The following is a 24,975-nucleotide window of genomic DNA, read 5'->3' on the forward strand; positions in this document are numbered from 1 at the left end:
TATATAATTCGACTCGAAATTAGTAGAGCTGATTTTTAGTTAATTTAGTATGTCTTACGATAGTTATTATAAAAATATATTATTTTCATTTTAATATCATCATTTCAAAGATAAGAAAATTCATGGATATCATGTACACAAGATTTCTACTCTTCAACATAGTATCATAAATAATGATGCCTTATTACAACGTGGTACCCTAAGATAGTCCTACCACCTCTTGATATAATTAGGCCTAATAAGCTGGTATTGGGCTCGTGTCGGCAGGATTCCTTATCAGTAGCCTACCACTTGCCTGCTGTACGGGATTGTACAAGGGTGTGTTTACGATGTGTTCGTAATTTTCGTACAAAGGGCCGAACGTACAAATACGTAGTTTTAGTGACGAATTATGTTGTTGTAATGTGAATATTGTAAGTATTGTATTGTGGGTTGATTGCTTGAATTAGTCAAATATTTTCTTCTTTAATATTTGTTGAAGAACGAGCTGTGATATGTTGATTTACTTATTTCTGTGTTTGCGTTTGTCGATTTTTCAAAACAAAAGTTCCTTAAAATATCATAATACAAAAACAAAAATAATATCAGTTAAAATTTACTTTCAAGTACACACATGACATTGTATCATCCAGTCTGCCATTTGAACCGTCGCTCATCTCGCCAGTCGGCTGAATCCTTACTAAATCTCACAACAACGTAGAATAACTCACAATGGAAATTCCGCAGATAGTTTCGAATAGTAGACTTTAATGTTGTCAACGTTCCCGGATTCTGTACAAATCCGGATGCATTGCCAACTACGAGTGAAGAGATTTGCTAACTCAACTCCCAATTATATTCCAGCTGCAGTATTATCTTTAAACTAAAGGAATTTAGCTCAAAGAGGAAAAGCTAATAAGCTCACAGATTCTTTTTTATATGCAACAAAGGCAATGTAAATTGTGAAGGAAAATGAGGAGCGCTGACCTAATTGTTGTAATTGTAAGTAGTTGGGAATAGCATTACATTGTGCTTTTGTGTTCATAGGTGGCATGAAGAGCTGGATGTTAATACGTAATGTTTTACATACTTACATAGGTACCGTACCTAATATATGGTACGGTAAAAGCAGACGGATCACCCGATGCTAAGCAAACGCATCGCCCATGGACACCCAAGACACCACGAGTGTTACAAGTGCGTTGCCGGCCTTTTGGGGGTTAGGAATTTAAGGTTTTTTGGGGAATAGGGGATTGGGGAGGGGGTAATTGCGTCATCTTCAGCTTTATTTACCAATGGATCTTGTGCATATACAAGACTTTTAAATGTATACAAATAAGAACATTTTTCCACAGGATAGTTTAACAAAAATGTTGCAAATGAGTAAAAAAAAACAAAAATTGGTACTAGTAGTCTGTCAGTGAACTCGAAGCGATACTCTCATACTTTTAATATTCAAACATTTTTAATATCCACTTCGATAAGTCGGTTTTGTAACTTTCCGGTGCGGGACAACTTTCTCGCAACTTCGACTCAGACTGAGAAGTATAAGATTTTATGGAACAAATTGTTTCATGGACTATAATAGCTTTACGAATTTAATTTTTGAAGGAATTCCATCCATTGTATTTTCAATACTGATAAATGTAATAAAGAAACTTTGTTAATAATGTCTGCTGTAATCTAATATGCGAGTTTGTGTTTCTTTTTCTATTTTTACTTTGTACTAAATTTTGTTTGAACCTATATACATATTGTGTAAACTGTTCTATGTGATGGAGGTAGGAATTTTAAGTAGACAGTATTCTAGATTGAGACAGATTTGAGACTAAGTTGCTTCTCAAAAATAAAATTTCTTTGAACGATGCTACTACTCGTACTATTTAGATACGGTGATCCATCTTATAACTCCACTTTGACGATGAGAATGTTCGCACGAAAATAAAAAGGTCTCGTGAAGTAACAAAAGAACTGACCCTTTACGATAGGCTTTGTAAACTTTTATACACATATAAGACAAAAGGGTTAGTTTGAAAAATGTCTTTGAATTTGTCGCACTGAAATATGTACAATGTCGAACATTGTTGTCTACGTGTTTTGTCTTAAAATATTGATGAAACTTTACTTATTTTTGGTGAGGCACTACATAAAAAATGTGCTACATTATGAAATTAAAATGCTTGAAGTAGTCCGTCTATCCAATAAGTGAAGTATTTTATAAATATTCAACATCGGCTATTAATTTCATCTTGTAGATTATCGAGCTTCCACGACCTCATAAAGAAGAATTGGAACTAGATAGTTGTAAGTTTAGGGTTGTGTGAGCTGACACGTGGGTCGGCCATTAGTGGTGGTTGATTACTCTCGTATACTGACACAGCACAAACATGCGGCAGATGGCGCTTTGATCGAGTTGAGGACACTAAGAGATTTGCAACACGTACCTAATGTAGATAGTAACAAAGTTCCCAACTGCATTGGTCAACATCGACGGATTATTGGAATCATGTGGCACTTACTGAGGCTGGGGACTTGTTTGTTGAAGGATCATTGGATTACAAGCATTCACGCTGTTTGAGATTCTATATGTAGAAGTGTAAACGCTATGGAACATTGGTAGCTCCTTAAGTTGTGAGTTACATACCGTGCACTTTAGATTTGAAGTTACCTACGACTATTTGAAGGTAACAAATGTAGAGGCATGTAAGATTATTGAAGTACAAGTACACACAATGTTTTGAGACCTAAAACTAGTTTCCATGAACAAAGGTGAAGTCTCCGATAACCTTAAACTTGGGAAGTGGCCAAAGCCAAAGTAAACTCGACACGATATGTACTCGTGTAGGTCAAGCTATTAATAGTGGGGTTACAGGCTACTACGCAGTACATAGCTAGTGTTGTTGCTATTTATAAACAGAAAATATTATGTAGGTACTACTTTGGTGAAACAGTCAGGTAATAAGCGTGAATGTCTCTGCTCTGTATGATGTTTTAGATCATCAGAGTAGAGAAGATATTTTTCTAGACCTTACTTTTTTCTGTAGTAAATATGTCTTCGTCGTCTAACATTTTTAATAATAACAATGCGTCACAACCGTCATCTGAGCTCAGCACTACGGTATAATATGAAAAAAGTTCTAAGACACTGCTTATAATGCCAAGCCATGAGTGACAAAATCTACTAACAATTTATGCAAACTATTATAGTTTAATTTTACCGTAGTAAAATCTGATGTCCATTTCAAAATCGAATCGGTCACGTCAATTCCCGATTTTATTGAAAGCGACGCTCACTGGTAACTGGAAAATGTATTTAAAGTGGATGGAAACGACACCTCTTACACAGCGATAGTGTCCGATGTGATTTTTGTGTACAAACTGACAGAGTGTGAAATTCAATTGGAGATGTGCCTGTGAAACGTTTCCACAAACCTGCTTTGTTTGATTTACCCAGTTTAACTATTATACGCTTAGACACGGAGTACGTTTACATGTAAATCTTGCTATCTACATATGTGTACGTCTCACTGTGTATCGATTCTTGTGGGGGATGTAGATAGATGTGTCGTTAGTAAGCTCAGTTTTAATGATGTTACGAATTTTACAGTGTGAATGAGCCATGCTTCGGCACGAATAGGCCACGGCCTCACAGAAAACTGACGTAAAACAACGCTTGCGTTGTGTTTCGTTGTGTGAGTGTGGTTACTGGAGGCCTTTTTACCCCTCTTCCTAATCTTCCCAATCCCCGATTCTCCAACAACCCTCAAATTCCTAACCTCCAAAAGGCAACGCACTTGTAACGCCTCTGGTGTTTCGGGTTTCCATGTACGACAGCAATTGTTTACCATCAGCTCTACAAAGTCATATCTAGTGTACAGTTTACAATATTTTATATTATGTTGAAATGTCTAATGCATATTACAGACATACAGAACAAAACTTGATTATTTTCCATCTTCTAACATTTGCTTGTCTCCTTAATCCGCGCTTACTACGTTCAACACTTGGTGTGACACACACATTCTTATCTCGTTAGCACAAAATGCTCGCCTCTAATTCCCAACACACCTGAACCTACTGAACACAATCGTATTTACGAGGTTTTAGCTAAATACAACATAATATAGGTGTACGTTTATCTGCTAATTTTACACAGTCGAAATATTAACAGTGTCTCAACTCAAATGTAATTATTGTGTTCTTAGAATCTTAGTAACCTGTGGGAGATATGTGTTAATAGGATCTACATTAAACTAAATCTTTTTTAGAACCTTACTTTAAAGTTTAGTGGCGACTTGTACTCGTATATTGACAAAATGCTGGTTAACTGACTTAATGTGGTGAATAATTTACTTATTACATAAAGTTTCCCATTCGAATATTAATAAATGTTTTGTTTAAGTTTTGCAATTGGCGTTCCATAGTCTCTGCTTACCCCCATAAGATAGGCGTAAGGATATGTACCTAAACTTACATTAGCAATTTTATCATTTATCTCTCTATTCTCGTAAGTTGTTCTACTGTTTGCTCCGTGTTCTATTAACACAAAATCCTTTTATATTACCAGTACTTTACTTAATTAACACGTTCTTATAACAACTTACTAATTAAGATCCAGCCAAAACCTAGTTTATAGCAAGAACCAGTGTCCACAATTTACTTCGACCCACTGCAGCGATAACAAACCTCGGACACGTCTTGTAAACAAGAGTTCCAGTTGTTTACAAGTTGCGTCTATTTGGAGAATAAGTAAAGGGCATTCTGTTTTGTGGTGTGCTCGCAAGACCAGACCGAGACCCTTCAATATTTATGTTAATTGTTCTTACTGCTAACTTTGTTTTGATGGGACGTCGGCCCCTCGTGTACAATGCTTGCTTGAAAGCCGTATTGTTTCTGTGTTTTTATTCAGAAGTTTGCTGGAGATTGTAGGTTGAATTTGACCAGTGGATTGTTGAGTAAGACGTTCTAATTGTGATAGCTGATTTTAGTTAAAATGTTCTGTAGTTGCAAAATTTTATAAATCATGCTTACTTTATACGTATCTAGAAGATAGACATAATCACTAATATTGTCTTTCTCTACAGTGTTAATAAGAAATGATTTAATTTGCATCGCATTTGATCTTCATACATAGCTACATAGACGTCTAGACTCCCCTACAGTTATCATTCAAACGTCTTTTAAAGATCAACCCACGAAGGGCAACAGACTAACTAATCACTGACAACAATGTAGACAAGCTGCTAAATACCGTCAAAAGACGAGACATTCCCTTGTACATTGGAACGCGCATCTATAGCGACTAATTATAAGCTTAATGTTGTTAATCCCATCAGCCATCTGAACCCGATGTATCAACTTAGCGGTATTATTATAAGCAAACGCAATTGCGACTGAATTAGTCGCAGATATTGGCTTAATTGTACTAATTAGCCGTTTCAGTCGCTGTAACTGCAAAGGCTGCACGACTGTGTCGTGTGTCGTCAGTACGGAGCACACCTGACTCCTATTAATTCTAGATAATTCGGGTGTACATTATTCATGTATTATACGTATACATATTTGTTGGTAGCGAGAAATTATAGAACAGAAGTTTAAGTATGTATTTATTGTGTTTATTTGTCCCATGTCTGTGTGCAAATTGTTTGAGTAATTTGAGGTGGATTAATCAACATATTCTAATGGTGTGAACAGTTAAGATAGTAATAACGTCCTGATTATTGAAAATAAAATACTTATAGCCTTTTCACCGTGTAATATTTTTATGCGTTTTTAACATAAGTAAAAAAATAATCTTGTTTCGTTTGAAAAATACATAACATATCAAACCAATAAAAAAGTGAACCTTCTGTATATCTGTATATTACGACTCGGAGCATTGAACACGCGGCAGCCCTTGTGTGACATTCAGCGTAATAACTTTAGTTAGTTGTATTTGAACCGCCACCTGTGCGGCTACCGGCGGCTACCTACTGGTGGTGACTGGGGGCTACTGGCGGTTAGTTAGCGTGGCCCGTTGTGGTGGCAGAACTGTTGTGTGAGTACATTGTTACTTTTGTTTTTTTTTCAATACACTGAATTTTTACGGAAAAATATAATACGGAATAACGTTATATATTCTACTTTTGTGTGAAGTTAGTAGGTATGTGTTTTTTTAAACGTTGCCCCACATTAGGATTTTCTCATGTGTTGCCTGTACGTTTACAAACATACTATGTTACATACACCCAGACCTAAAACAACAATTAGAGGATCACACAAAAAGTTTCTCCGTACGGGAATCGAACCCGCTACACTTTGCACGGTAGCCACCGCGACAACCGTGCAGTCAAATTGAATTATTGAATTAAATTAGTTTTTATCTAAGTATGTACTTGCGTACGAGTATACACGCAATTCAGGTAACCGACGTATTTATTCATTGAAAACGATGGAATAAAGATTTTTATCGTTATTGTTCTTTAGTTTATATTTGTTTATTTATAGACACCCACTACTACCCACAAATTAATGAAAACACGCGTTACTCAGTAAATGGTTTTCTTTTTGTTTTGTTATTTGAAAGCAACGCGTAGGTGTAACAGTTTCACCAAAGTACTAACTAAACTTAATTTGACAATAAACAGCAATACTTAAACAGAAGCTCACTAACCATTATTGTGAGCACAAAGAATGAATCTATTGTTAGTTACAATTAGACAAGCTGTTATTAATGAGTGACTTCTAAACTATTGTACAACAGTGATCACAATACAAGCAGGCTTTGTTTCGCTGGAACTATTTCGAGACAAAGTTTTGCCGAAGCCATACAATGTGGCAGTACAGAAATAGTTGGAGAAGTCAGGTTGAGAGGGTTAAATATAAAGCTCTCTTACTTTTCGACTCCGTTAATAGTGTAACTAGATTGTTCATCAGTAGGAAATTTGTACATTTTCATGCAAAAGAAATTCATAGCTAGTTACTAGTGCATAGATGTAACAGCTCATGTAGAAGTATCAAAATTGCAGAGCTCCAAATATTTTTCTGGAGGGTTTTATATTCTTACCATATTCATAAATGTTGATAGAAGTTGAACATACAGTCGAAATTAATTTTAAGAACTAAAGAGATATTCGCAAAGGGCTGATGTTATCTAAGTGCCACGCTGAACAGCAACCCTCAAACCAATCGTTGTTTTTGCTAGTCCATGTAAGGATCTTGCAGAACACACCCGAAACATTATTAGTACCAGTGAAATATATCATTCATGCAACCATAACTGGTATAAGTATACAATCGGGATGGCTCACTGGCTCACTGGCTCAGGGAGCACTCACGTTTCGATATCGTAATCCCTACAGTGTGGTATTGTTTTAGCTAACGTTTTTGTTCGCTCCATTGCCTTCCTACCGCAAACATCACTGGCCTAAAGACAGACAGGGACACTAGATACAAAGTTTCATGTGCTAGATAAAGATGGAAGACCAAGGTGGAGTACGCAACTACGCAAGGGTTTGAACACGTAGATTTCGATAAAGCGATAGACTGTACAGTCAGCAGGCTTATACGCAAAATTGTATTTGTGGTATTTTGTTATCAATGTTGTTGTCAACACGAAATATCGTTAAAAATGTTATGTTTATGTAGAAATTGAGTAATTAAAAAAAAAAACATAATAATAACCTACTTTCCGAATTGTAATGACATAAAATGTTGTATTTTAAAAATGCAACGTGAACATTTGAATGCAAACTCCAGTAGTGGTAATTAAAATTAAACATTGATTCAACTTTCGAGCAGTTTAAATAACTCTTCATACAAAATGAGGTAATTAATAACAAACCGATAGTGCAAACAAAACGGAATGACAAATATATCGAGCGAAACATTTTCATAGTGAGAGATTAATTTTCACAAAACCAATGGAATGAAAACAGGGAGCTGACAGGAGGTATTTATTTCATAACCTGTGCAAGTTGTGCATATTTTTGTCATAAATATTGCATCGTTAATTTATTTCCAGTGTGCTGATCGAAGCTGTTTAGTAATCTATGACAATTGAGCTTTCGCTGTCAGCAGTGTTACTTATTTTAGGCTTTTTAAACTCTTTATAAGTAGGGCTAAGATTTTGGAATTCCGTCTGATGTTGGGATAACAAATCTCTGATAAATCGTGAATCATAAGGACGTGAATAAAGACGAAAGATAGCTAACTATCACACTCAGAGGCATTTAATGATTACTTAAACTATTCCTTCGTAACAATTTTATTCCAAAAACAATTGCTAAAGACTGAGTTAAGTAGCCATTAAATGACTATAATGAGTACGGCGGTAAATCCCTTAATTCACCTCTACGCACCTAGATCTCAGTAAATATTTGAAACCGGCGGCCATATTGCTGTTGTCTCTACACACCGCTTACGTTCAAAGAATGCTCGTGTGTACCAATTCCTTTGGAGTTTATTTCAAGGCGTTCTTCTGTACAAGTTACACAACTTAGTCTTTTGTAGTCTCTCTTTGTATGCTCAGTGTTTTTAGTGATTAGGAACACTCAGCTGTTTGCTGTGCCCCACAGTTTTATGAAGAAAAGATAAAGATAGTTCATTTTGCTCCATATTAGGTAGGTGGTAAGATATTTACTTAACACATTAAACACCATGGGGAGCAAAAGTGACCGGCGCTAGTTGAGGATTTACCTTCAACAGATTTTTGTTGGCAATCAAAGTCTTAAGCTAAAATATCAATCTATTGTGCTGTTATGTGAAGTATAAAATCATTACGAAAATGTTATTTCCGTTATATTTCAGGTCTAGTCATATTATATTAAGTGATATTGAAATTGACAAAGATTTTTTATTGTATTTAGTAACTTAGATCAAACATCAGGAATCGATCGCACTGACTGTAGTGTCGATGCTGGAGGTAATATCTCGGAGTAATGGAGGTCACCCTTCATAATTGTCTAAGTTATACTGGCGATAGTAAACGCAGGGTTGTCAATCTTCTGGTTAAGATGCACAGAATATTTACATTTTTTTCAAGTCTTGCAAAGATAAAGTATTAGGTACTTGTGTGATCAAAAATTTGATGACGTCATAAGTTGCAATCTTCAAGTTCATAGAAAAGTATTGTTTTTGACATTTTGATAAAAGTATTGAAAGAAAACACAGTAGATATTTTGGCACCATGCACTCTATAAAAATATGCATAATTTAATCCTTACACAATTTCATCGTCTTTTATTTAATGGAATTAGGTGCAGTAATTATTTTTCAATAATACAAAACATGAAACTCTGAAACGTATCATATATCTTGGCTACCTTACAAAGAGTAAGAAAATGAGAGACAACCCTAATCTATCCGATTTGGATTTATGTGAGTCGTAAAGCACCACTGCTGTTATGGAGATTGAATTTTAACGGAATCACTGTAATTACAGCCAGCTTGTTCATTTCATCAGGTCCACCGAGTCCATTAAACGTCCAATCTTACTTCTAGACCCTTATTTGCCCGGAGCTGTGGACTGCCTAGCGGGTTACCGGGGTTCCGGCTCGAAAAACAGGAGTAGGAATGGGATGGTTTTTAGTTAGTAGAGTCTGACACTCTCTTTCGCTTCATCCAAGTCGGAGGAAGTCATTGGATGATGATGTGCCCTCAATAAATCCCATATTTGATAAAAATCTATTACGTTATCATGTTTTCGTAGCATTTTCTTTAGATAATTGGCTGAACAACCAACTTCTTCAGAATGTGTCGCTTTCTTTGCTTAGATTTCATCAAAAAGAACTAAGGGTTTGATGTTTTGCTGAGTTTGTAATTACATAATTCAGTTATAATAAGTTGCTTCGATATTGCAATATTTCATGTTGCCCTTGGAAATTTACATTACACTTTCACATCTATGGACATAGTACCTGCTAGGTATTCTCATTAGTTCTTCGATCAAAATTTATTCAAGTCGCGAAGCTATTGAGATATTCGACCTCTTTGCTCCCCGTCTAAGTATTCATCCGCTGGAGCTAATTTATTCGGCTATCATGGCCGGACTAAGGCACGTTTCAATAAAACCTAATGTATTACTTTCTTCCCGGAATTTAAGTAGATGAGCCACCTTAATACATTAATTTTCCTGTTCCAGTATCTGGAATTCATTCTGATATATGTACCGGTAAACTATGGCAACTTTACCGGGCCCTTGGCAACTTTACCATACTATAGGTATTCGGTATAAACTCATTTATCTAAAAATCTACCCACTAGAATTCTGTTTTGTAATAGAAGTATTTTTTAGACATTAAAAGGAAATATTTACTATATTTTGCGTAGACGTAAGACTGCTATTATGCCAGTAATGGCCGTCACAATGTATGCGTGAAAATGAGCTAAAAGTTAGTTGTTCCTAAATTGTGCTTACAGAGCCTTAACTATTTGTCACAGGTGAGTGAAATTTTGATCTTGTATGTATATTATAGTTGGGATTACTGTTGTAATGTCAGCAATTGCTTTTTCTTTAATTTATTGATAAACAATCGCTTCGGTAATGTTGACACAGGTTAGGTAAAGTTGCCACGGCCTGCTTTGTGGCAACTTTACCTACAGTTAGGGTTGGCAATAAATGTTTTTTTCTTGTTTGTGTGTATGTAACCATTTTCGAATACCTAAATTTCACAGCATAATAGTGAATATCCTGGATGATAAGATATAATGTATTTAATAATACCTCTTGTTTTACAGCCAAAATGGCTCCCATGAAACAAAACCGCAGAAAACTCGGAGCTAGACACTATAAACATTATACGGAAGTGATGTTATAATTAGCTATGGAGATAGTGAAGTCATAAAATTAAAAAGTCAAGGATTAAACATTATTTTGTAGCCTTTTTTACAATTTTAAACATAAATACTTAAAATTTTAGAACTTAATTTAGTTTAAAAGGGAATAATATTTATGTTAGAAATTTGTGCGTTTTTTTACTTTAGGTTTAAGGTTTATTAATTTTTTTTTAAATATACATGTCATAAAAAAGTTCCTCCTTTTTTGACAACCCCGAGCGTAACAAATTATTTGTATGTAAATTACGATGAAACCCGTGGCAACTTTCCCTAATGTCTGTGTAGCCGTTATCTTTATAGATTTCCTCATATTGTTTGCATTATAATACGAAGAGGTCCTAGATGAAGCCCTCTGTACCTCAACAACTCTTTAATATGCAATACACGATGAATACGGCGCGTAGGTAAAGTTGCCAAAAATTTGGTATCTTTACCCATGTTGTTTTTTCTTTACTACGGCTAAAATAAGTGTTTGTATTTAATGACGATTACGGTAAAGTGAGCCAGATAGACTACAATTCTAAATATATAGTTTTGGTTTCTATGCGTCTTATGGTTAAAAATATATTTCGTGTTTTGTTCTAAAATATGGTAAAGTTGCCATGTTTTACGGTAACAAAAGGTAAAAGTAACAAACTGAGTTTTCAATACAATTATTTTTCCTAGAATCTGTAAGTAATTACATTAGCTATGTGTTGGGTTTAGCGACTGGATAATTGGGTTCGTCCACGGAGGGAATATTCAACGTGTGAGAATGTAACTTCATTATTTGTGTAGCTGAATACAAGCGCGGAAAGTATGGACGTTTTATTTTCACATTTAACTTTGGATGATTGTTTTGATTCAATTCGTATTGCAGTGGATGTTGGACGGAATCTAAATCATAATTTATTAAACAAAATCTTTTTTACTGCTAATCATATAGTCCGGCTCTTTTCTTGTAATTAAATTCCAAGCTTAACGTATATTATCAAAAACCACTTTCATTTAAGAGATACACTATAATCGGGAGCATAAACTTAAAACAGTATTCATCGGCCTTTGTTTAACAACAAAAGCTTGATGGACGCTCAGGGGAGCCACCTCAGACCTCCGGCCTCCAGGTACTCCTACCTACGTAATAGGTGGAGGACCATAACTCATCGCTTTGCATAAATCAGCCGAGATTCGATTAAACTAGGGTCTGCAGACCACGTTATATCCTCCCAGTTTTAACAGCTTCGCTATATTAGTTCCATGATGAAATTAAAGGATGTGAGATTAATATGCTCGCAATATGTTACGGAGGTACTCGTGTTTAACTTAATGGTTATATATTACATGCTATATTGTCACGTGCTGTTCTAGTGAAAGATGGCTATGAAAATGTTAATTAATTATTCACTGTTAGTGTCTCCTGCTGGACATAATGCGCCTGCTTCTCCAAGATCAAGTCTATCTCTGTTATAATAAATATCGTGATTTTTCCTCGTTGGAAAATATTTTATCTTACTTTTTTAATGCCCACCGGTCTTGTATCAACGCCTACTGATTTTGTACCACTAAAGGTAAATACTAGGTACACCCCATCACTACTAGGTAGCTAAACATTTTTTAAAATTTTTAATTGATCACAAAACTTTGTAAATATTTCTTTATTAAGAGACCATAATAATAGACTTCAAAGTAAACCAATTGACATTTTCGGTTTCTTGAAAACAAATTAACCAGACCACGAGGAAATTACAGAAAATAATAAACTGTTAAAATGTTTCACAATTGAATTTTCTTTTTAACCGAATTTAGTGGAGCGCCACTCGATGGGTACTTCAGTTCCCGTGAAATACAAAACGGTCCTTAAAATGAGATTTTGTTGTAAACTTGGGTAAAGGTTAAATCTCTTGGTTAAATGTTACTGCCAATTAGCAAGTATTGCTGATATTATTTAATTTGTTTCAATGCTTTTTCAATGGTCTGAGAGTCTTTAAATTTCGAGTGGCATACGATACTAGCAAATTGATATTTAAGAGAAATGTACCTGAGACTGCTCGTCATTTTATGAAAGGTTGCGCTGAATTGGGTATCTATTTGAATAGCGATGGTTTTTATCTAATGTCAATAAATGAATATTAAGTATTTTATTTTATTACATACACTTTTTATAATTAGGTAAGTACGAAAATAATTCTGAAAATCATTAGAATCATTTTCATTTTATGCTGTTAGTAGGTATTTGTCTTTTAAAACCTTAAAACATTTTACAAAATCCACTCAGATTCATAAAAAGAAACATAGTAACAGAATCACTTCAACGTTAGTAGATAAGGTCTTGTGTGAGACATTACAAAAACAATATTTTTCGCAAATATTTCGCTTATGTATCAAAAACATAAATTATAATTCATAATATACATTTCCAAGTTATATTGAAGCTCAATATTTCTTGTTTTATGTACATTTGCTTGGTATCGCGAGATATTGGTTTTTGATATGTACTCGTACCTTTGTGATATGAAACTCAATCATAACAGTTCATTTGATCGTATCAAACTATTTGCTTTAATAATACCTATTGACTTCTATTTCATATTGAGTCAAAAACATGATGTAAATGGTAATGTGATTTTTATCTGATGGTTTCAGGAGATCGTAGACTTTTCTTTGTCTATCAGTTCAGATTTTAATTTATTAGTAGGTATTTATTTTACGGGATTTTAGGTGTTGTATTTTATACGTGTACCTCTTTTTATCTCCCTAGAAAAAAAAATGTTTTTACTAAACTTCTCTAAGAGCCTTATCACACTAGCGGTTTGCCAGCGGCTACGGGGCGGGACAGGAACGCAAAGAATGCGCCACGAACACGCCGCGAAGCACGGCGAAGACGTCACCTACCCGTTGCCAATTTGCGAAGTTTTCGTCGCGTGTTTGTAGCAAGTTAATGACGTACAATACACTTAGTAACATGGCATCCACGCTGCTATCCGCGGTAAACTCGTTACACGCACGTTTGTCTGCTCCGATTTGAAGACGCTCGACATCCGATAGTATGATAAAGTCCTAACTTCGAAGTCAAGATCCAAAGCTTAAGCTCTTTAAACTATGGCTTCGACTTATAGGTATTTTTAGCTCCACGGTTCGCTTTGACAGCAGAAAAATATGATTTTATGATCACAATCGGTATACCGTAAACACGAGGGAATAAGTGTGAGTGTACAAACTATTAGGGAAAACGTCTCAGGAGACGGTTCAATCTACCCTCTTCAAATATCTGACGTTTGGATTCTGCATAATGTGATATGAAAATCTCATAGCGAGTCTTTACAATAATGTATAGATACACAAATATTATCTCAGTCATGTGAACTATGTTGGTGCTAGTATTTATAGAGATTTTCACAAGTGCTTTGAGTTGGGAAAAATAAAGTATATTTAATAAGGTGATGATTTTGGACGACGATTAAAATGGAAACGGTTTGGTAGACCCCTTTGGAAACTAAGTGATTAAATCAGTTATTTATCTAATTAGAGAATTCAGAATACTTCCTAATTTATTAAAACTCAAACAAAATGGGATGGCTTTCTGTACAACACTCGTAGCTTTTTAATTTCGTGTAGGCAAATACATTTCACTGTACAATTCGTTTCATATTACTTTAGATGGCCCACGTTACATACGCTGATGAAAAGTATCAGTGTATTTTGCTTGGCCGTCGTTGTAGTGCAAAAAGTGTGTAGTGTAGTATGGGATGGAGTATGGTGCTCACAGGTCAAAGAGAGCAGTTATTATGTTTGTTGGCGGCCAGCCAACACCTCGCACACTGTCTACTTGTAGGCACCACTAGTACCGCCATCTTTCAACTGCAACTACTTTTTATTTCAGTTGTTTGTAGTTTGTTGTCTTTACTAAGGAGTTAAGTAAGTTATTCATTAGTCATGTTATAACTGTGTTCTCAGTTTAATGATTGCTACTAACAAAATTATTACAAAAGTAGATTCATAGTTTTCATTAATGAGAGGCAATTTAAATCAATTCTGCGCTTTTCATTACTTTATTAAGAAATCAAGATTTGATTGATGAAAGCTTGATTAAGAATCGATTAACAAAAAACACACAAGGTTAGAAAACAAAAAAACGATTTAAACTCAAATAATAAACCACTAAATCAAATAAAAGGCAACACAACACAAATCAAACAGCAATAAACATGACATCTGCAAATAACCGCCTCAATATGTCGGGATAATATCAGGTATTTATAAAATCGAGTGCTTATCCCTGGTCCAGTGCGACGCGACACGACGCGACGTATTAATAGTCAAACATTATTGCAATCCTCCATACATAGAGTTAGGGTTAGCGCATACATGACTTTTAGTTGAACAATTATTTTGTTGTACTTATTTCTTAAGCTTATGGCAATGTAGTAAATACATTACAGTGTCCATACTGTCAACACGATACTTGATGGATAAAAAAATCAAAATGTCAAATCAATCTGCCTTTGAATTAAAAGGTGGATTAGGTAGGGAATAGATTACGGCTCATTTTTATATTGCAATGTATTATTTGTGCAAAATATCGATTAAACATATAACATCGATTTTTAGCAGCACTTTAATTCGACGGTTGCCTACAGAAAAATTTTAGAATTATTTAGTAGATAAATCGACTGAAATCGATTGTATGCGCAACTCGATTGAATTGAACTGAATTTCAATAAAAAAGTCTATGAAAAGTCGACAGTTAATGAAAACGTTGCATGTGCGCCAGCCTTTACATGGCTGCGTATTTATGAGTATAAATCCTAGCAGGTATAATGCCGTCTCAACCCTTTTCATAGCAGCCGAGCTATGTGGAGTGACGCGAGATATGTTCGCGCGAGCATTGCGACTATCCGGGGAATGCTTTGTGATTATATTGTGTTGTCATTATCTATTCAGTATCTGTCGTGTACATGTACCTCGTGTGTTTTGCTTGTGGTTAATGTAGCGTTCGACAAATAAAAACAATTTTAAGATCGAGTTTAGATTTCGTAGTAATAGAATATTGCGATAAAAGCCCAGAAAATTCCTGGAAAAATCTTAGAGTTTACTGGTAGTCACAATGTATTGTCTCGCCAATAAAATCTCAAAATTGTATCAAAAGGAATCAATTCCATTTGTTTTATTAATTACAAACAAAAAACCAGTGAAATTGTAAAACAAAGCAAAGAATAACAATGTATTGTACTGAGTCCTTTTGTAAAGGTTTCGCGAGAAGCAGTAGCCAAGTTTAAGGGATTGTGGGAGCGTTGCTATGACAACCACTCTTACGTAAATAATGAATTTCTTCGCAAAACAATTTGTTTCATTTAGAAGTAAATATATTTTTTGTTTTGTAAGTAAAAAAGAAAGAAATATTTTGTTGAGGAAATATTTTTACGGGTAGTCAACATTTGTGGTAATCCATGAGGAATCATAAAGCGTATTTTACTTTTTATTAATTTGCTATTGAAGGCAAATTTAACGTGTGTTCCCCCATGGCGTTTAACGTGTTAATTTGCTTTTGTGTGTTGGAAACAAATTCTTGATGGCTTAGATACCAATTATTATACTGTGTAGATTTAGAAAAAAATACTGTTTAACTTTCTAACAGAAATTTCTAGATGTTAAAACAATGCTGAACACATACCATTTGTCTCCACATTGATGTTCCTACGGGTATACATATAGTTTATTATCATAACATATCCACTTTTAAAATCACCAACAGAATAAGAAATGACCGCGGTAAATAAAAGAGGATGGAACAATGTAGTAAGTGATGGTACCGCGCACCGCTGCGGTGTCACGACAAAGGTAAACTTAATATTCAAAGTAATTTTCATAATAAAGATTCTGAAATTATTCAAGTTTTCTTCCTTCAGATAATTTTCTGAGAACGAGCCGAGAAAATGTCTCCGTAATAAAGAACGTTAATATTATTATTAGCAACCTTATTAAAATTTTACTTTTATTCCAGGAAGGGGTGTCCTGTGTAAATGTAATATTTATTGTATACCAGGGATATAAAGCCATGCTTTATAAACAATTTTTAATTTTGTAATAATTTATCTAACTACTAGCGTCTGCCCGCGGCTTCGCTCTCGTTCCCATAGGTTAAGACGTAGCCCATGTCTATGTCTCGACCACAATCTATTCCTGTTCGAAATTTCATCTCGATACTTTCAGCTGTTTTGACGTGTATGAGTAACATACTCATAAACTGTCGCATTTATAATATTAGTAAGATAAGATAAGCAAGGTAACGAAAGTTTTAGGTTGTCTTTTAGAACGACGTAGTTCATGGAAATTTAATTAATTAAAGCCGTCAAAATACTAATTAAAAATTAGTCATTACCTTAAATCATATAAAACTAAAGTATTCTAATCTAACACATTTCAAATTCCAGTGTAACCCTTAAAGCTGGACACACATTAACTTACAATCCCTTTCAAGGTAGAAAACTCGTTTTATTAAAATTCTCTAAATGATCCGATATATCCTTGCAGACAATTTAAAGGAAGCCCTTTGTGCAGATCAAGAACCTTCATCCCATTAGCCGTGTTTAATTCAATTACCGATCGGGAAGTTATCTGCGAAGGGACAGCCCCTGATCTGAGTACAAAGTGTCCCAGTACTTTTCTGTTTGATTTCCGAAGCGTGGCTTCGCAATCCGTGCGGACTTATTCACAACTTCTACAAAAAGACTTCGTGTGTATTCTCTTTTTTATGTGTAATTGTGTCTATACTGAGATGTTGTGTGTGTGATTAAAATCTGTCCAGTGTGTATGACTTTGTAACTTTGGATTCAGTAATCTCTTCACTGTAGCCACAAGAACATGTCTCTCTATGAGATTTCTGTTCAGTATGTAATTAGATTCGCATTTAATAATTCAAGTGAAGACCTTTAGCATAACTTACTGATGATTTGATTACAGTAAAACATGTTTTTTTAAAAGAAGCGCTAAAGACAAAAGACTCCATGTGTAAGTTCTCTATCTACGGCAAGTTTTTCATATAATTCTCCCTATATTAAGTGTGAGCCTTGTTCTATCGTACTGTCCGTAACAAGAGACCGCCAGAAGCAGTTCGTTATTCCTGCCTATTGAAACCTACGTGTGACTCAATGATTTATATTCCGGTATAAACTTTCTTCACCGACAACTTTTACAAGTTCCAACCCAAGTTTTTATTTGAAGACGGAGTTTTAATTCGAAATACGGGGATATAAGATGAACTTCCAAAGTATATTATCTCTAAGAGATTGCGTATTTCCAGTAAGGATGTACCCTAGTTATATTTAGTATATTAGATCTTGGCATTAATAAAGATTATCGGGAAGGTTATTCTATATATAAAGTATTGATCGGTTTTCCCTTGTAAGTGTACTTACATGCTTGATACGTCACTTTGACTTTCAGACTGGATATAAATAGTTTGCCTAGATTTAGTTCATGTCTATTTTATTGGGAACTAATAAAATATATCTGTGTATTATCTAAGAGCAGCTTTTTATTTGTCCTTAGATTGGCTGACAGTGACGTGGGCGCAGGGCGGCATGCAGCTGCAAGGAGATGGCTCCGCAGACGATGACGACTCCGTCAAAGGACGGTGAGTACCACTGACAATATATTCAAATATCTCTGAAATGAAACAACTAAATTGAATTATTTAAAGCATTTCTCAAAAATCTCGGTTTTAATCAACGTCTCTAAAATTTCATTAAATGTCAAATTAAGAATTCATTTCTCAACAGACGACACTTTTTCATTTCTATAGTTTTTGTGTCATCTTAACTTTTGACTTGAAGGTACAATCTAGCTTACCTTTAATTTGTCGGTCACGGCCGGGTCATCGGTATAACTCCAACAAATGGCTGTAACTCCACATTAATCTAGTTAGCGATCTCGCGGAGTTTACTTTGTAACTCACGGGCCGTTCGCAAGCCGCGCGACTCACCGCGGGACGCTCTTATTGCGAAAACTTTAGTCTTGTGTTTTAATTAAACGGATTTGTTCGCAACTTGAGGTTTTATTGGTGTTGTTCGAATTAATTATTCATTTTTACAAATATTGTTTCAGATTCATATTTTTTTATTATTATTTTTTTGGTTTATATTTTTAACGATTGAATCATTCGTATAAAACAAAACCAACTCATATAAACATCAGTATACAAACTTCATTAAAACTCTTGTGATAATAATGTGGACAATGAGCAAATAGGACACTCGACAATCTCATATAACTGTCTGCGAAGTAGTAAGTCGATTTAAAGTGGTTGCATCATCATTTGCCGTGCAAACTAATATAGCAAGTGTGTGGCAAGTTTGCAGCGAGTCAGGCTGCACGGGCTGTCGACTGCAGGCGCTCATTACGCTTCACTTGGTGACGACCGTCTTATTGCACCACTGCACTGATAAAATCAGCGCTCGGAGAATCTGTTGTTTCAAGCATTTCATATTATATGTATAGGTACGCATATCTGCACAGTATTATTTAGAATGAATAAAAGTATTTGTTTGGCTTTTGGAAATCAATATCTATTGAAACATAAACATAGATTTGTTTGCATAAATTACTATTTATGAAACAAATCCATTTGAGTCTAATCCAGCTTGTGCGTGTATTTATAAAATCCATTCATAGAAATAAAAGAAGCACCGTTTCAAAAACGTTTCCAGATTTAATTTCGTTAAAAACAGTAGCTATAAAAACCAATACTAAAAACAGAACTACAAAACGAATACAAACATTTCTGTTTCCGAATAAAAATCTGCATTCGTCCCATTCATGATTAAAAGTAAACAAAACACAATACTTTTAGCGATTTATCAACAACTGACGATCTGCGAGTGAAAAGCCGCGCGTTTAATGCGCGCCGACCCTAATCTAACGAGTTTGTTTACGTGCGCTGATGATACGTAAACAGCTACTTTTTGCACAATCCTCCACCTCCAAGATATTTAGAAGCTATACATAAATATAAGCACATGTTATTTCAGCGAGTTTACGGTATGACGAGAATATTAAGCTATAAGAACTCCCGAATTACTATGTAAGGGTGTCTTAACGTAGTATTAAACTTAAGTACCTTGTACAATTACCATAATATGAAATCCTAGAACAGAATACTGTTGCCATCCTCCCTTTTGTATAAAACAGATTTGACATTTATCACTAAGTTTGTAAGCCATTTGGAACACAAAGCGAGAAGCCGTCCTAGGACATTATATCAATAGACGTCTAGTAAAAAGTGGTTTAATACAAAAGGCAGGACATTAGGGTATAATCTGTCCTACCTGGTAACAGATATTACGATGGAAGGACAGCTGACGGCTGCCCGCCAGTTAATAACACATAATAACTTGCTTTTTATTGACTTTGTTACTTTGCCTACACGCAATCACAATCGAAAAAGATCATGAAACTACGTAGCTGATAAAGAGTATTGATGTTGCTACGGCGTAGCGTTCGTAGCGGCTACGTCGATTACACGCTACGATGTTCCAAAAGTGTTTCATATTATTTTTAAGTTTGATATAAAATAACTGAATACAAATTCAAAATGAAATGTTAATAGTCGTAATAGAGCATTTAATGACCCAAGTTCTCAACTATGCTAAGTGGGGAAAGCTTATTAGGCTTCTACATTAAAGTTTGACAGACATTCGTCGCTGACTGACTGCAATTCTGAGAGAAACACGTAAAGTTGTGTACCAGAACTAAGTTCATTAGACATTTCTCTTCAATGAAATAAGATATGGTAGAAAACTATCTAATTGACAAACCGAACAAATGAAAAGTTATCATCAATATTTAATATAATATTTTTAGTAAGATTCTTTTTCCCAGTTCATATCCCAATTACTTTATTCGAAGTTAATTCAGTACCTAGATTAGAGGCGACTCGTGAGTAAATATAATTATAAGGAAAACCAACTTCGTATCAAAAGGAAATGAAAAAAATCAGGTTCACTCGCAATAATTTCGGGAAAAACTCAAAGAAGGTTTTTTTCCAAACAAATTTTCCGAATTCGGAGATTGATAACAAACTTGATCTCGATCTGTTTGGAAACTTTAAATTGAAAGCTGATAGGTAAATCCATAGATGTAATGGATGATAGGAGGAGGTTCTATAGGAGGCTGATGAAATTAACGATAGCGGTTTAATTGAAAGCAGAGGTCGCGGAGGTCAGAGAGTTTGGTTCACTTGATGTTTGTCCGTCAATCACACTGAAACTAAGGAACGGATTTTGATGATATTTGGTATACAGACAGGGTATGAACTGACTCGGGTGATAGGATACTTTTTATCCCATAGGAACGCAGACCAAGCCACAGGCAGAAGCTAGTTCTATGAATGAAAATTTATATACCACTAAAATCTTCATTCATAGACATGGAAACAAGTTCACATAAGCTTACATATATTATGAAACCGAGTGAAATTCCGTGCAGGTATAAACAATTCTAACATAACCTCTAAACAGCAATTAATCACAGGCCCTTTGTCGCTTGTGTGTGACAAATTTGTCTCATTTAGTCACGTCGCAGTACTCTGTACCAAGATATTGGCTGGCGAGTACCTAGGACCCTCTCATCAATCAACCAAGGGACGTATACGAGTAGGTATTGCTGCGTTCCTAAGGGTTTAGGACAATCAGGATAGGAATGAAGGATATGTCTGAAGAGTAATCGATGGTCTAAGGACTCAATTTTTTGCAGACCCACTGAGTTATGTATCCTTTTTTATTGTCATTTTTTGAGGTCGGTACTGAATCAACTTTTATTCATCGACATTAGCCGAAATACGTTTATTGCTGAACAAATGCGTTTGTTTGTAGTTAGGAACCAAACATTTAGAGGATACTGCTGTTCACTTCGAGTTTTAATTGATTTTACTTCTTAGCAAAAGAAGACGTTTGCATGGAAACCAGTATATCAACTCAACAAGTCACCTTTAAATAGACACCTCGACAAGAACCTAAACTTAGGAGAGCGGTTGTTTCGCATGACTGTAACTAGCCACAAGATTGTTCTCCACAAATTGAGAATATATATTTAGCTTTTATCTTAACTATTCAGATGGTGTGTAATAATATACGTTAGTATTCTCATAGTCTCTATCGTTTTCAGTTTTTATAATACAACTTTATTAAACAAGAAGTTTATTTTAAAAAGACTAGAAAATTCAGTTATTACGCTGTAAATTTTCCGGTGGTAGCCCTCAAAAATATTCCAAGTATATGTGCGGCACGGGCTCCGTGCTCATTCCATTAGCGGGCAAGCAGTTGGAACAGCTCCAAGTCATTTACAACAATATTTGTTGATATTAAATTTACATAAGCGGCGTGTTACCAACGACCACTGATTTTGACTCGAAAATAAACTTTATTTAAACGACACGAAACCACACCACCGTTTCGTAAATATTTCGCTTCTGGGAAATCCGTGTTCCCATTATTTACACGTTGAATAGGCTACAGTCCACTACTCTGTACTTATTTATAAATCGATCCCTCACATGCTTTGAAGTGGAAAAGAGGAATTCTTCAAACAAACCTTTCTAGTGATATGTCAAACATAATCTTATAAAGGAATTGAAGAGCATTCAGAGGTTTGAGTGTATCAGTGACACACAGTTGGACGTTACTTTAATATGGATGAAGCAATATAATACGATATACACAGTTATTGTGAGACCGGGCAGCAGTGGTGTATCAATGATTTACAAAATAATGAAAGTCGTATCGCATGTTCAATCTGCTGTGGTCGAGCAATAAATAACGAGTGACGAGTAATTTGATTTATTCCCAAAAATCGGACATCGTTCTGCGAATCGGTGAAACACCGCAGAAGCAATAAAACAAATGGAATTCGATCGGAATTCCTTACAATTATCATCAGATATTCGCGACATGGCCGACATGTCGGCCGCAACATGTTTCGTCGGAGCACAATTAATCACACCAATTTGCGAGACGTTTAAATTTGTCCCCCCCTCCCGCCCGCTTCACCCCTTCCCTCCCACTCGCAGTACACGCAAGTTTAATTTTCTTATTCCACTTCAAGTGTTTTACTGAAACTTAGTTCTCTAGTACAATCCGTAATTGCTGAAGAATAATGCTTGACGGTAGAACACTATATAACTTATCATTAATTAACTATTAAACACATACTAAACTAATTTGTTAAAGTAGTAGTTTGATTTTCTACTCGATTTTATTTTCACAAGTACTTTAACGATTGGTAAAAAAGTGGTGAAAATCCATAAAGAAATTCTGCATTTCATACTATAAGGTGGTAATGAAATAGCTGGAGTTGGTTCGCCAGTCGCCGCGGCCGGTGAGTGTGGAATCAAAGCATTCGATTCATTACGTCCATGTAATCAACTCCTCCACCCGCTTCATTTGTCCGCCTAATGGATAGACCAGAACGCTCTCTACTTTTCATGGGACCCATATAGTTTTTGTGAAGGTGTAAACAAACGTGTGGTATTGTTTGTAGGTACTAAGTCATTAAACTTTACAAACTATTAAGCTAATGACCTCGGTAATGTGGATGCCGGTGAAGTGATTTTGTTTGTACCGGCCACGTATCGGCCAACTGACTTATTTATTGGTCGTAAAGGCGATTGCTATAGGTGTGATTATAGAATTCTTTTTTGATTCGAAATTCTTTGTTATGGCACGGAAACAAAACTTTAGGCAATGGCAATATGACAGTATCTTGACCTACTTCTGAAAGGGATTAAGAACGAGGCGTAGAATAAATTGGTTTTACAGATAATGCTCAATATCTTCAGAACAAGGTTTGAAATATTTAATAGTTCAAGTACAATAGTACAAGAGCTACTTCATGACATGACAGACAGGCCCATTAGACTAGAAAGTAAAGGTTCATCATTAAGCTTAAGACGCAAAGTCTGCAGGTAAGAGCGCGCCACTTGAGTGCCTCTACATTAAACCAATTAATGATTTTGCTCGCTACAGTTTAATATTTAATTTATTTGTTTGCAAAGTTAACCTCTCGAGGAGTGTTAAGTTTTAGTGTCTGGAAACCATTTCACGGCAAATATTTTACTTGAGTCTGTTTATTACGTAAATCGAAGCCTGGTAACCGAACAGATTCCTACCAGAAATAGTGTAGAATATTTTTGAACATAACATTATTAACAAATACGTATACTTAGTTATTTTGGTCATCGCTTAACACGTTAAACGCCATGGGGGACTACATATGAGCCACACTTATTAATTGGAAGAAGGCAGGTTAAAAATTGTTATTGATCTTATTTTTAATATACGTTTTTATTAATTAAGAAGCAAGAAAATATGGTAAATAACATAAAATAAAATGAAAAAAATAAATTAGTAACTTTATTTTGTTAAAATACTACTGTCACCCATTAGTTGTCCCCCATGGCCTCAGCAGTAAATAATTTGCGTGTTCGCTTGCGGGGGCCGCGGGGGTCGAGGTGTCGGTCATCCTCGTGCATTTTCGCCGCCAATCGTGTTGCGATTCCCGCGCGCTCGCGCCTTGTGTCAGTGACTAACTGAGGTTGTTACCTACTATACGTTGCTACCGTGCCATTATTTCACTCATTTGTTTATGTTAAATAAATTGATTCTAGTTTTATTCGATACATTTAATTTAAAATGGATATTTTCGAAGATTTTGATATAAGTCAGGACGATTTATCACAAATTGATCAAATTGAAATTAATTTGTTGAATAATAGTTTCCACATAAGCTCCGATGAAGAAGACAATTTTCAACCAGTTTCGCGTAAACGTCGTCGAATTATGGTGATAGATAGTGAAGAGAGCGAGTCAGAAGAGAGTTCAGTTCCAGCTACCTCGGGGCAGACGACGCCGTTTACACGCACTTGGTCACTACCAACAGGTAACCAGCGTCGAATTATACCTTTTACGGAAAATCCTGGCTTGCCTACCTATCTTCGCTTAGCAATGAGAAATAAATCGCCTATTGATTTTTATTCCCTTTTGGTTCCGGATGATGTTTTTGAGCAGATAGTTCAAGATACTAATCAATTCGCTATTAACACCATCACACAGCGCAATGTTTCAAAAGCAGCACGAATCCGTAATTGGTCACCTACTAATGTGCAAGAGATGAAACGCTTTTTTGCATTAATTATGTTTATGGGATTGGTGA

At 35.3% G+C, this 24,975-nt stretch overlaps 1 protein-coding gene across 2 annotated transcripts in view; it reads left to right on the plus strand.

Moving 5' to 3' along the window:
- LOC118271476 (atrial natriuretic peptide-converting enzyme) overlaps nt 1–24,975 on the plus strand; it is a 73,693-nt gene that overhangs the window by 19,157 nt on the left and 29,561 nt on the right. For both annotated transcript variants that reach the window (XM_035587578.2, XM_035587584.2), the window contains exon 3: nt 18,322–18,406. In XM_035587578.2, the coding sequence (XP_035443471.1) occupies nt 18,322–18,406 (85 nt within the window). The remainder of the gene's footprint in view (nt 1–18,321; nt 18,407–24,975) is intronic.

The sequence above is a fragment of the Spodoptera frugiperda genome, chromosome 15 (assembly GCF_023101765.2).
Source record: "Spodoptera frugiperda isolate SF20-4 chromosome 15, AGI-APGP_CSIRO_Sfru_2.0, whole genome shotgun sequence".
Classification (NCBI taxonomy): domain Eukaryota; kingdom Metazoa; phylum Arthropoda; class Insecta; order Lepidoptera; family Noctuidae; genus Spodoptera; species Spodoptera frugiperda.